The sequence below is a fragment of the Daucus carota genome, chromosome 3 (genome assembly GCF_001625215.2).
Source record: "Daucus carota subsp. sativus chromosome 3, DH1 v3.0, whole genome shotgun sequence".
Taxonomy (NCBI): Eukaryota; Viridiplantae; Streptophyta; class Magnoliopsida; order Apiales; family Apiaceae; genus Daucus; species Daucus carota.
This window is the reverse complement of record NC_030383.2, coordinates 44,590,976-44,604,984: the sequence shown is the minus strand read 5'-3', so window position 1 is coordinate 44,604,984 and position 14,009 is coordinate 44,590,976. Positions and strand designations below refer to the sequence as shown.

At 31.7% G+C, this 14,009-nt stretch overlaps 2 protein-coding genes across 2 annotated transcripts; one reads left to right on the top strand and one right to left on the bottom strand.

The window, feature by feature from the left end:
* The first annotated feature begins 351 nt into the window (after nt 1–351).
* On the top strand, nt 352–4,278 carry LOC108211545 (phosphatidylinositol 3,4,5-trisphosphate 3-phosphatase and protein-tyrosine-phosphatase PTEN2A). The gene is made up of 12 exons (XM_017383175.2): nt 352–651; nt 1,321–1,422; nt 1,519–1,575; nt 1,765–1,830; nt 2,010–2,186; nt 2,321–2,407; nt 2,489–2,553; nt 2,636–2,712; nt 2,820–2,866; nt 2,974–3,104; nt 3,422–3,491; nt 3,629–4,278. Exons 1-12 carry the CDS (start codon nt 352–354, stop codon nt 4,085–4,087), a joined length of 1,638 nt encoding a protein of 545 aa, XP_017238664.1. The 3' UTR covers nt 4,088–4,278.
* Nucleotides 4,279–7,494: 3,216 nt separating this feature from the next.
* Nucleotides 7,495–13,610, bottom strand: LOC108210597 (small RNA degrading nuclease 1). The gene is made up of 12 exons (XM_017381952.2): nt 13,436–13,610; nt 12,985–13,167; nt 12,799–12,888; nt 11,931–11,999; nt 11,528–11,668; nt 11,284–11,400; nt 11,133–11,202; nt 10,826–10,926; nt 9,314–9,448; nt 9,134–9,241; nt 8,414–8,518; nt 7,495–8,111 (listed from the first exon to the last, which is right to left on the bottom strand). The coding sequence occupies exons 1-12, from the start codon at nt 13,466–13,468 to the stop codon at nt 7,803–7,805; spliced, it is 1,461 nt and encodes a 486-aa protein (XP_017237441.1). The 5' UTR covers nt 13,469–13,610; the 3' UTR covers nt 7,495–7,802.
* Between the last annotated feature and the right edge of the window lie 399 nt (nt 13,611–14,009).

Below are 14,009 nucleotides of genomic sequence, written 5' to 3'. Positions count from 1 at the left end.
TCTCTGTTATAATGAGCCAGTGATTTACTGAACATTAATAACGATATTAAGGAAATGTAACACGAGCCGATTGCACTATCTTAATTCCCGACAAGAATGTAAGTATGTGTCAATCTTTGCCTGTTGATCTATATATATAAGTTACATATTGAATTTGAACATTGTCTTATCAATGCAATAAGATTTGCTATGTACCTTGTCTTATCCAGGAAAAAGATCTGTTTATTGGATTTGTATGGAGTACTATAATATATTACATGAGCATTGTCTTATTTCATGTGATTCTTGCTGTGTAATTGACGATTAGGATTTCATGCCTCCACTTATGGACCTTTCTGTTTTGTTGACAGAATGGATGCAGAATCTGATAACAAAGGATCTGCAAATCCTGCTGAAACTCCTGATATTGTGTTACCTTCTTCTACAAACCCTGAACAAAGTGTAAGCAAAAGGCCAGCTCAGGAAGAATCAGAAACTGAAAATGCAGCAAAAAAATCTGACCCCAATGAAAGTGCAGATGGTACATCGGTCACTCAAACAAGTATCTTTGGTTCTTTCACAAAAGGTTTAGTTGATTCATCTTGGAGTGCAGTGAGGGCAGTTCAGCTTAAGGCGCGTCGTATTGTCTCTCAAAACAAGCGAAGATACCAGGTATATTATATCTCTCCAGCTGCTGCTTTGGAGTTGTTAATTGCATGCCAATTTAGTATCCCAGTATAATCTTTTTGTCATGTTAGTCTCAGTTAGAGCTCCTCTTTCATTTTCCTCCCAAATGTCAGACGGTTTCTTTGTTGCTAATGTTAATGAGTCCTGACAGAGGTCGTTCATTTTAGCTGGAGTATTTATTAGGGTCGGTTTATATCCAGCATAATCGTTAAGTTATGGCAGGGATGCCTTACTTACAAATTTAGATGCTATGGCTAACCAATGTGTAGAAGAGACAAGGTAGAGAATCAGATGTCTATTTTGAAGGATTGGCATTACTAGGGTGAAATCCTCACACGATACATGATCAGCGTTGCTAAATTATGCACTACATAACCTTTGTTATAAGAAGGCTATTATAAACAACTTGAGCTTCAAGCACAACTGTAGTTGACCTGATCAGGGTATTGCTGTTTGATATCACAGATCAAATATATATCACATTAAGAAATTTATGCAGTTTGAAGATATTCATCCTCATTTACTTAGAATGCAAGAATCTCATTCATGTTTGAGTATTCTCTTCTTTTTCCCATGCCAAAGAATTTGAACATGCTTTTCTCGAGTCATGATTCTGTCAGTTACCTGCATAATACTGATTTATTCATGGTTCAGGAGGGAGAATTTGATTTGGATTTGAGTTACATCACTGACAATATAATTGCAATGGGTTTTCCTGCTGGTGATATGAGTTCTGGCTTCTTTGGCTTTGTTGAGGTAAGTAGTTTGTCAGGTTGCATACTGGGATAAGTCTGTCAAGTTCAACCATGTATATATCATTTCCTCAACCACGTATTATAATGTGACACATAGGGGTTTTATCGAAATCACATGGAAGAAGTTATCAAGTTTTTCGAAACTCATCACAAGGTAACTATGTAATCTATATCTAAACTGCAACCTGGAGAACCCTTAAGATGGTTCATAGAGCCAGTTTATGTGTGTCTTTTTCTGGCTGATTGGGTTCTAGAAATCTTTTATATTGATATTTGTCATTTTTTCAATCAGTATGTTTGTCCCGTGTCTGATAATCCATCTGTAACGGCCACTCTTGTGCAGGGGAAGTATAAAGTATTTAATCTCTGCACAGAGAGGCTATACGATGCAGCACTATTTGGCGGAAAGGTGTACATCTATTTTTAACATGGAATTCAATATAGGATCTGTATCTTATGCCAGGGACTTGTTTCTATGCCATCATTTCAATTTTATGTTATAAATTTCTCAGCTTGCACATAATTTAGCTCTATAACTGATCTTGTTCAACTTGAGTATTCAACTGATCTGATTTAACCACTGACCAGGTTGCATGTTTCCCATTTGATGATCATAATTGCCCTCCTATTCACCTCATATTATTGTTCTGTCAAAGTGCTTACTCATGGTTGAAGGAGGATATTTTGAACGTGGTGGTTGTTCATTGTAAAGCTGGCAGGGCAAGAACAGGATTGATGATCTGTAGCCTTCTTCTTTACTTAAAGGTAAACTTATCGACTGCTTCCTTACTTCACTGTGTCCAAGACCTCGAATCCACGGGTGAAACTGCAGCATCTTAAACTAGCTATATCATGTTAACCACAGGACTCTAATTATACCATGTAATATTTTTCTGCAGTTGTTTGCAACAGCTGAGGAATGCATTGATCTTTATAACCAGAAAAGAGTCGTGGACGGCAAGGGTCTGATAAAACCGAGCCAGATTGTGAGTCATATTTTTTGGATAGTGATGTTCTGGATCTCTATTTCATCCTTTACTAAACTCTTTGTGTTCTTCTTGCTCTAGAGATATGTAAAGTATTTTGAGAGAATCTTAAAAGACTTTGACGGCGAAACCCCACCTGGACGTAGGTATAGTACTATACTTCCTCTTATTCACTTTGAAGAAGAAGTGTTCATATAATCAACAAGTTACAGATTGATTTTTCTGCAGGTGCATGCTAAGAGGATTCCGGTTTCACCAGTGCCCTTACTGGGTCAGGCCTTCCATTACAATATCCGATCATACCGGTAAATTTTTGTTTTCTTCTCGCGAGGCAGATAATGTTTCTATGAAGTTTTCTACAAAACTACACATGTTTCTATAAAGGTGATTGATGTCTGGATTTTATCCACAGGAATTTTATTTTCAACAAAAAAGCATCCCAAGACCAAAGACCTCATGGTAATCTTCTCCAAACTGATGGTTATATTATAGGACTTTATTGTTGATGCTATCTGTTTCATGTTTTGCATATTCAAAGTCCTAGAATGTGTATTTGCTTTTTGCAGCCAGATGATTTCTGGATTCGTGCAACATCCAAGGGAGTTGTCGTTTTTGCTCTACCAGGTGAACCCGGGCTAACAGAACTGACAGGAGACTTCAAGATCCATTTCCAAGACAGCCATGGAGATTTCTCCTGGTCTGTAACTCTTACCTTGGCTTCATTAAGTATAGTTTGCATCTCAAAATCATAGGACCCTTCAGTTAAGCCAACCCGAGTTTCCGACAATTGAGCTTGAGCTGAGCACTTGATAATTCAGCTTCAGCCAAGCTTCTGATAGAGTTACAGGGTCTGCATTATATTATTGAGATTCCTATATTAGTATTTGAGGCTGCATATAATTTAAATCATCATTCTGCTCATACTATAAGTCCTCTCTCAGAAATACGACATTCTTTTGTATAACAACGAAGCAATCATTTCATTTAATACATGTTTGATGCTTTTGCAACCAGTTGGCTAAATACAACAATGATGAAAAACCGAGAATTTCTTAATCCTGAAGATCTTGATGGGTTCGACAAGGTATCGTTTTATCTTCTGCATTATATTGTATTTACAAGTTATTGTGTTTGCCCTCATCAATTTCTTCTGCTAAAGTGTCTTTCATCATTATTTCTGTAGTGATTTAGACATTGTTCTTATGCATATTTCTTGTTCAGCGGAAAGTACCCATTCCAGGATTCCAGGTTGAGATTGTAATGATAGATTACGATGGCACACTCCCAGCACGGTACAAAACCAGTAAATCTGATGGAACCTCGAGTAACAAGGATGCAACCCCTTCGAACCAAAGCAAAGCATTTGAGAACGACGATGTGTTTTCAGATAGTGACGGAGAGGAGGCAGCAGCATCTGGAGGCACCTCTGGGACAGGGGCTGCTGCTAAACCTCAAGATTCAGCCACCACCGAACAGCAAACTGTAACACAAAGGACCAAACAACCTTCTACGTATAGCGATGGTTCGAGGCATGGCAAGGCTTCAGATGACGAGAAAGCAGACACGAAGAAAACAGAGTCTTCACGAATTCCGAACCTTAATTCTGGTGATATCAAGGCAATTGCTGCTGATGCTTCAGTGTTCTCATTTGGAGATGAGGAAGATTATGAAAGTGAGTAATAAATGTATTCCGAGAACTATGAATTCATCAAATATTTTCTCAGCAGCTAAAAATGGAGAAATACCTAAAGCGTATGTGATTGTAACGTTAAACAGAAACTTGTTAGTTTTTTTGTTGTAAGTTTATCACGTCATTTGTTGCTACTGTATTAGCTTCACGTCAAGTTCATAAAATAGAGCAGAAATTAGCTGCAAAATCTCTCTAGTTTATTTTTTCTGCATTATATTAAAACTAGTTGATAAAGCCGCGCTTCGCGGCGGCGTTATAAAATTTGATATGAATCAATATTATAATATCATAAAAATTATTTTGAGTCATCTTCCCGTTAAACATATCATAAATTAAAAAAAATATTATAATTAGTATAAAAATTTGTTTGTGTGGCCATACTGTCGAACACAATACTAATAATAAAATTAGTTCGAACCCCCCTCCTGTCAAGATAATATTAATCCATAATTATTACTTTTATGATAAAATTAAATATTATAATTTAGATCAAAATTAGTTTGAGTCGTTCCCTTGTCAAACACATAACTAATAGCAAAACATTATAATTTAGATATTAGTTTGAGTCGCCTTAGTATTGTCTTGTCAAACACAATACTAATAAAAATTATTCTAATTATGATAAATTAATGATTATAATTGGATAAAAATTATTTTGAACCGTGGTTCCATTTTAACTAAAGAATATATTATAACATAGATAAAAAATTATTTTAGCCACTTTCCCGTCAAACATAATACTAATAGAAGATTTATTATTATTTACATAAAAATTGGTTTGGGCCGCCTCCCGTGCCCGTCAAACACAATACTAATCAAGAATCATTTACATTGTCATAAAATCAATATATAATTCCTATTTTATATATCTTATTTTATTTGTTGATTATTTTTATTTTATGATTCGTATTTATTTGTTAAAAATTATTATTCTTTTATGTTCTAATTTTTTTGCTATTAGTTTTTTTAATGATTATTATCGTTACAATCCTTTATTTTAAATTCAAAATTTAAGAATACTATAAGACTAAATAAAAAGTAAAAATTGTACGTATTACCTTACAAATCTTAAATATAAATTGTATTTTATCTATGATTGTTAGTTTAAATAAATATAATCCTATTACTTTTTGGAAACCTAAATAAAAAAAAGAATTGTATTATTTTTAGAATCCAAAAAGAAAAGAATTGTATTAACTTTTGAAATCCAAAAAGAAAAGAATTGTATTAAATTTTGGAATCCTTAAACTTGATTTTTTAAATTATAATTATATATTCTATCCGAAATTTAAGAAAATTATAAGAAAAGAATTTTGTTATTTTTAAAATTTAATAAAAAAAAGAATTGTATTACTTAAAATCCTTGAACTTAATTTTTTTGAATTATAATTTTATTTTCTATTTGAAATTCAAGAAAATTATAAGACTGAATCGAACTAATATCGAGATCGGTTGTAAGTTCATGCATACTATTTGTATGAGGTTGCGCACATCTCAAAGATGTTTTCATGTCAGAGATGCTATCTTTAGATATTATGGAATGACGTGAGTTTAGGGCTACGAACCTACAATTTGATATTCCGGAAGATACTGCTTTTTATTTTTTTAGATATATAATTTGAGAAAAACTAATAAAATAAGATTATAAATTTTATAACTTTTGAAAATAAGAATTATATTTGTTTATAACTGTTATTTGAATAACTATAGCCCTACTCTTTTATGATTCCTAAATAAGTAAAAGAATTGTAATATTTTTGCAATCCTTTTATCTATACAATACTTGAACCTGATTTTTAGATTATATTTTTATTTTCAATATTCTTAATTTTATTTTCTACTCTAAATTTAAGAAAATTATTATATATATATATATATATATATATATATATATATAAAATAATTAATAAAATAAGACTATAATTTTATAACTTTCGAAAATAAGAATTATGTTTTTTATTATATTTTTTCAATGATTGTTATATTCAATAAATAAAATCATACTCCTTTTACTATTCTTGAATGGAAAAAAAAATTGTATTACCTTTGGAACCCTTGAACCTCATTTTTAGATTTGAATTTTATTTTCTATTCAAAATTTAAGAAAATTATTTGTTAGATATATGATTTGAAAATTTTTAATAAAATAAGACTATAAGTTTTTTAACTCTTGAAAATAAGAATGGTATTTTTTAACCTAATTTTTAGGTTATAATTTATTTTCAATTTGAAATTTAATTAAGAAAATTATAAGACTAAATTCAATAATTCTATGATTCGAACATATCGTGTTCTCTAATTTATTATCTGTGTCTATTATTTAGACTCTTAAACACAATTTTGATTACGGACCTAATATTAGATTATTCTTCTATATATCTCATTGAAAATAAATTTTATAATGTAAAATTCAATTACATCTTCTATATATCTTATCGAAAATAAGAATTGCACATATTACCTTACAAATCTTAAATATAAATTATATTTTATCTATTATTGTTAGTTTGAATAAATATAATCCTATTTATTTTGGAATTACTAAAGAAGAAAAGAATTGTATCATCTTTAGAATTCAATAAGAAATACTAAATAAGAAAAGAATTGTATCATCTTTAGAATTCAATAAGAAAAGAATTGTATTATCTTTAGAATTCTTGAACTTGATTTTTAAATTATAATTGTATTTTCTATCCGAAATTTAAGAAAAATCAAAAAACTGAATCGAAAATTCTAGAGACGCCCGCATCCTCCTTTATATATATCTTCAATATATCTTATCGAAAATAAGAATTGTATATATTACTTTACATATCTTAAATATAAATTGTATTTTATCTATTATTATTAGTTTGAATAAATATAATCCTATTTCTTTTAGAATTACTAAATAAGAAAAAAATTGTATCATCTTTAAAATTCAATAAGAAATACTATTGTATCATCTTTAGAATTTAATAAGAAATACAAAATAAGAAAAGAACTGTATCATCTTTAGAATTAAATAAGAAAAGAATTGTATTACTTTTAGAATTCTTGGACCTGATTTTTTGAATTATAAATATATTTTATCTCCGAAATTCAAGAAAAATCAGAAGACTGAATCGAACAATCCTAGAGACGCCCGCATCCTCCTTTATATATATATATTGATATATTGATTGATAAATGATCATATTTGAGGAAATAACGAATGATATATTATCTTCAACTGAATAGCCGTATAAGTGCTTCCATAACATTAAAAACAAGACCCTGACAAGTGAGGAAAATATCATGACACTTCCCTAAGACTTACAAGCTCTTCAAGACGTTATAACCACCGAAATGGATGATGCAAGCCCAAGATTTTACATCTGATACCAGGAAGGAGTGAAAATCTAGAATGAATTTGATATGGTAAATAAAAAACAATTAACTAAAATAAATAAAATATGGGAAAAGTTGCATTACTTTGTTGTATTGAATACAAAATTACAATATTCTACTGATACAATTTGCTTTCTTCATTTGTCTGAACTTCTATAGCACAGACGAAATTCCATCTCGTGACTGTAGCTTAATTATCTACTTCAATTTTCAGTAGTAGCTTCCCTAAAATTAGAAGGGACTACCAGCTTCTGAAGGGAAGCGTATAATTTGAGATGAAGCACAAACATGAAATTGCAGGCTAAAACTTCTCGTTGTCAACATCTGATGACCTGATCACCGTCTTTGTTTCCTTGTTAGCTTAGCAATTATTTTATTCAAATTCGAAATTTCCTGGTCTCTGAGGCTAAGTTGTAGCTTCAATTTTTCAATCTCCGAATCTACCTGGTTTTGCTCTGGCTCTTGAACTACTGGGTCTGGTTTTGACTTCTTCTTAGACTTAACTGGCACCTCGCCTTCTAATGACCTCTTTGACACAGTTTGGCCAATTTGACTGTCATGAACTATCTTACATACATATAAGCTATGAGTTACACCAGTTGTGAGTTTATACGAAACCAACTTCTGTGGTCGCCCAGATGAATCCTGAATTTTAAAAAAAATTTATAAATTACTGAATCATAGTTTCTAACAGAATATATATATCAACACGGGGAGTATCTCTCTGTTTCTAAGTTACATCAAAACCCAAGTGAAATACTATTGTTTGTTTTAACCCTAAACCATAGAACAACTCTCTGCAGAACAAACTTCATCTAAATTTGCCAGAAGCTTATGTTAACTGTTTCGGATAGGGATTCATGTCAAAGATTAAAAAAACTATAACAGATATTAGTTGTTGAGTAGGTATAGAAAATGCATAATGTATATAACTGTAAACATTGTACCTGCTCTTGTTTCCCGTCAAGGTTTTCATACGCTTCATTTGCCAGCTGTTGATTCCCAAAGATAATGAAAGCCGAATAAACCCCCCCTCCAGCTTTATTACCAGTCTGTGAGTACATTGCAAGTCATGAAAACAAGACACAATTAAAGAGATATATTAAATAAAAATAGAGCTTCTGAGACTAGAAGCCAGTCATACTTCAATAACATTCTGGTCACCCTTAAACAAGATGACACGACAGATTGCTCTATGTTGGGAACTATCTTGTTTATCAAGAGTGTTTTCTAAAAAAACCATAAATTAAACATATGGGTCAAGAGCAAGTAAAACAGTAAGGTTCCTCGTGGCACAGCAGAGCCCGTACTATTAACAAGCACTAATTGCTTAATTTGCAATGCGTTTGCCACCATTTTAAAGTAAAATGTTTTTGCATAAACGCTCTAGCTTGCACCCCTTTCAATTTCAGCAGTTCCGACCTCTCTACATGTTCATTAGTCGTAATTTCCTACATAGCCCTTTCCTTACAGGCCATATACTGTTTGAACACTTGCTAATTTAGTCATTCAATTTGAGTACTTGACAATCAAATACAAACTGCTAGTTTTTCTAAAATTCCTATGGAGGCTCATAAATAGGTACTTGGATTATTCACTTTTTAAACAGAAGGAATTTATACAAGAAGTTGACATGAATTGTATAGGAACAAAATCTATTGAAAAACCTTCACTTCGATTGTAAACTCCCCAGAAATAATATTATGCAACTCTTCTTCAGGTAAACTGGTTGATATACGGTGTACAAGTAACTTTGCCATATCTTTTTCAGCCACCTAAATTTAACAAAGAAGGGTCAAGAAACTAAAAATTAATATAATTCAAAAATCAAAAAATATTCAACTTACGTCTTTTTCAGGTAGCCGTACAAGATTCTCCACACCAGCTTCTATCTGAGCAAGAACGAGTTTCATTGCAGCACTGGCATCATCTAGACAATTGTGTGGGGCACCCTTTTCCCGAAGTTCAAATCCCAACACTAACTATGAAAACAAAACAACAAAAAACAGGACATATGTAACAAGGATTTTAGTTCTTGGAATAAAACTTTCTAGAATTAAAAATACAGAAGCGTGACTTGACTAATACAAACTAAATCTTCAAATGGCGAGGATGGGGACATATTATTCTACAGAAATTTAAAGTTGAGTTTAGACCAAAAACATAATTGTTCACCCAGAAGATGATTTGACAAAGTATGAACTGATAGCATGCTTACAATATTATACGGAGTACCAATTACTCCCCCTGCCCAATTTTTTTGGCTGAGTTTCCATTTTAAGTTGTCCCAGAAATATGTCAAAGTTTCCTTTTATATATTTTGATTCCACAATACCTCTCTTGAGTAAATGCATAGGCTGCAATGGTAAGTTTACTGTAAATAGGTGAGGGTTCCGATAATTTTTTTTTAAGTTACAAAACTTTACAAACTTTTTTTTAATCATCCTATGTCTTAATCATAAGTTATATAAATATGCATGTTGAAAGTATTTAGAAAAACACCAGCATTTCATCATAAAATAAACAAATTGTGCATTCAACACATATATAACTTGGGTTCAACATTTTCTAACATATTTTGTTGAACATCTGTTAACTTGCTTTAAAAAAATACATAAACTAATTTTCCATTGGTAGAACTAAGGTAAATATATTATACAATCAATAATTTCATGTGTTATACCTTAGTTTGGTATTGGTGAACCCAAGAAGAATACTTTAAATATTAAAATAAATTTATTCAACACAATAATAGTTATTCTTCAACAAACGTCGTTGAACCCTAATTATAAATGTGTTGAAAGCACAATTTATTTATGCGTTATATTTAAATATGGTGATGTTTTTCCAATAATTTTCAACATGGATACTTTATATAACTAATGATTAACATGTAGGAAAAATAAAAATAAAGTTTGTAAGTTAGCTACTTAAAAAGTTTTTGTTTGATCCCATTCCTATATATATCCATCTCGGCCTCACTTAAACTTCTTTATTCTCTGTATAGCTAAGTTACCTTGATTAAAAAATGAAAAAGTTGATTTCCTTTTCTCAATAAGTATGTATACTAAATTATTAAAAAAAAATCCTTTAATTGCTTCAAAATGATGATTATTGGCATGAGAAGGCATCCTCATTTTAAGTAACTAACCCAAGTATTCATTTGGCAATTGTATATGAATGCACTTCCAAGAGTATAACAGTCCATATAAGAGAAAAGTTTTTAAAAAAAAAACGGTATTTGTGTGCAAGTCAAATCAACCAAAAGATTTAGGACATTGTTATATATAGCATTCACACTTGCCCAAACAAACTTAATATTCCAAATATTTATATATATGGACATTCTTAAGGTTTACCTTACACAAGTCACTCAGAGAAGGTCTTCTGAAATTAGATCCATTAGCATATCTAAAGACAAGGGCAGTATCAATAACCCTTGCATGATCTAGCTTTAGTGCTGCAAATGTAAGAAAAAGCCAAAGAAAAACGTATTAATATGTTGAAAGAAATATAGAACATGGCGTATTGGCGTATAGTTATAACCTGTAACATCAAAGTTAGAAAGCATGGTATATATGTTTAGCAAAACCATGTATACATAATTGAATCACATAAAAATTAGAATTAAAATATTTATTTAGGTAATTAAATTGATGTTCTAACCTTTCAGATCATTATTCAAACTGTGGCCTACCAATATTGTTCCGTTTTTTAATAGGTTCTTTAATGATTTCTGCAAAATGCAAAAGAAATGATCAGAATGGCACATATACAGGTATCCGATACGTATTACCCACCAAATATTGGTTATGACCTGCACGTATAGCAACGAACAAGTCTCGCCTACTAAATCTTCTGCAGTTATACCAGTTATATCACTTCTGTAATCTGCAACTGCTTTATCAGGTTTTACAAGCTTATCAAGTTTTACCTGAATAAAACCAAAGTAAAACCATAGGCACATTAAAGGTAGAAAATTTTAAACAATATACTAATTTACGAGGAACCACCAGTTGGTGTTGCTTCATATCGCCAATAAATATCTGCAGCTAAAATACCTCTAAATTGCGATCCACAACACAAACCCTCACCAAAGCTTCAGTACCGTCTTCACAAAGAACCATCTCACAGTCAACAGATATCATATCAGTTGATCTCATTGCCTTGGACTTCTTGATTTTCTTTGTAACCTCCCAACCCTGCCCCATTTATTAGTAGAAACTATTCAACATATAAACTTCAGATGCATTGCTTTATGACACGCAGATTACTAACAATTATATTATAAAGCTTTTAATGCACTATCTGTATATAGTATATTAAGTCCCGAAGATAGAAGAGAGTAGAGCCTAAAATTGACCATGTGAAGACATGAATGTTAGAATTTACAGTTGACTCCCAGTGACTAACTTGAGCATAGTTATTGGATTTATAGAAGTAAGAAAGGATTTATAGCCAAACCTCCTCGTGTGATGGAAATGAATAACTGGATGGGTAGTGAGGGTGTTCCAGAGTTAGCCGGACCAATTTCTGCACTAGCCAACATACATTCTATAAGGATTTAAAACAGTTGTACAACTTCGCCTATCAGTGAATAACTGAATACAAAGGTCCTTTACAGCTTACAAACCAATACAAAATGACAGATAGCATCATATTAGTATTTATAGTCATACTTGTATACTGTTATATTTAAGTTATAGCTTAACTGTTAATTTCATCTGTTCCTAATGCCTGATAATTATAGGAGATTTGTGTCTCAAGGCTTAACATCTTATATAGAAAAAGGTCAAAAACCATAAAATCAGTGTCCTTTGGTTTTAAAAAAAATAAACTTGTGTGAAGCCACTAACATATTCCTCTCCCCCTCCCTCACCCCCAATGTGCTTGATATTAAACCACTAGATTAATTGTACTCGATTGCAAACTTGCCCGGTGATATATAGCTCATAAGATAATTTCGGAGAGATAATAAAAAATTACAAGGGAGCAAAGGTCCTCTGAAAAAAGTTAAGATTGTAAAAAAAAGGCCTTCCCCTTTCAAAAAGTAAACATTTTTCAAATTTAAGACAGTCAAACAGATCAAAACAAAATTCAACCAGGAAAAATATTTTGCCACAAATTGTTTTCCGGAAAATGATTTCATTTTCTGGACAAATATTTCATAATCAAATTATTTTTTGGCAAACAGACAGAGCCTTACACTTTATACTTCTAAGGAATTAATGTGACAATAGCATAATCAAAATGGCCGAAGTATCCAGAAGCAAATTTTATACAGAGGGATCCCAATAACTAAAAAACTTGTGATAAACAAGGAAAACCAGACCTGTTCCGGAGATTCAGCACCAGCCGATTTCTTCAAGTCTTTCAACACATTGTCACGATTAGCATGGCAATCCAATAATTTTTCAAGGTACTGCAAAATAGATGCAACGTCATTGCCAATCATCTCACCAACACGTCAAATTTCAAAATTTTAATGGCAAACTACGTCCTTTCTTAACATAATTACCTTCAAATCCTCCTCCTTAGTAAACGTATTGAGGAAAGCAAGCAACACTTCAGGTTTCCTCCTCGAAGGATCACTTAAACTAGACCCAAGTTGCTTATCGTACGAACTCAAAAACTGCTTCCACCCACCTTTACTACCTTCCATTCCTCTCTTTTGAGCCAACTTGACAATATCAACAAGAACCTAACAAAGTCGAATATCAAAATTCCATATCCTACACATTCTAATGTTCAATTGAGTATCGAAAAATACGAGCAGCTGAATATGTACTGATATACAAAATTGGCATCTATTGAGAAGTAAAAGAAAAGTTGTTGTTATGTAAAAATGATAGTTGGCTAGTTAATCTAAATACAGAAACAAATTAATATATCACAATTTGCAAATATAGCTGTAAAAAATGCAAGTATATGCACGAAGAAAGGTATAGAGAGAAGAGGAGAAAGCTTACATCTTTTCCGGCAGCTTCGAGCTTCCCTTCCATTGTGTGTGTGGCTAGTGAAGAAGCCAAGGGTTTTAGGGTTTCTACTTCGGAGCTTTGGGTTTAATAAACCTCAAAGTATTTGGTTATGTTTTCTGCCCGGGACAATAATGGGCCGGGTCAGAATTGTGAACAGTGAACACACATCCCCTGTTCCATTTTTCTTCCCTTTTGATGGAAATAGAAATAGTATAGGATTATCTTGCTAGTTTTCTAAATTAATTTAATTTATTTAAAAATCTGCGGTTAGTTCTTAAAATGTATTTTTATCAATTTATTGATTATATTATGATTTTACTAAAATCATCAATTTATCAGAAAAATTCCTGATAAATTTTATTATCAGCAGACTAGTTAGTTGCAATTTCCGACTTATACAATCGTGCTTATAGTTATAACACTAATTGATTTTCTCGAAAGATTATTAGTGTTTAAAGAATTTACTGTGAAAAATTAAATTACCGCCCTTTTTTGATATTGAGATTTTTTTACCTTTTGTTTACTTTATAAATCGCCAAACAATACCGTTATGCACCTCCTCCTA

Bases quoted from the DNA above. Each gene is read 5' to 3' on its own strand.
- LOC108211545 (XM_017383175.2), top strand. From the start codon at position 352: ATGGATGCAGAATCTGATAACAAAGGATCTGCAAATCCTGCTGAAACT. The intron at 2,408-2,488 runs GTGAGTCATATT...TTCTTGCTCTAG, and splicing joins TGATAAAACCGAGCCAGATT to AGATATGTAAAGTATTTTGA. The intron at 3,105-3,421 runs GTCTGTAACTCT...TTTTGCAACCAG, and splicing joins AGCCATGGAGATTTCTCCTG to TTGGCTAAATACAACAATGA.
- LOC108210597 (XM_017381952.2), bottom strand. From the start codon at position 13,468: ATGGAAGGGAAGCTCGAAGCTGCCGGAAAAGAT. The intron at 13,168-13,435 runs GTAAGCTTTCTC...CGACTTTGTTAG, and splicing joins TCGAAGCTGCCGGAAAAGAT to GTTCTTGTTGATATTGTCAA. The intron at 9,242-9,313 runs GTAAGTTGAATA...TGTTAAATTTAG, and splicing joins TACGGCTACCTGAAAAAGAC to GTGGCTGAAAAAGATATGGC.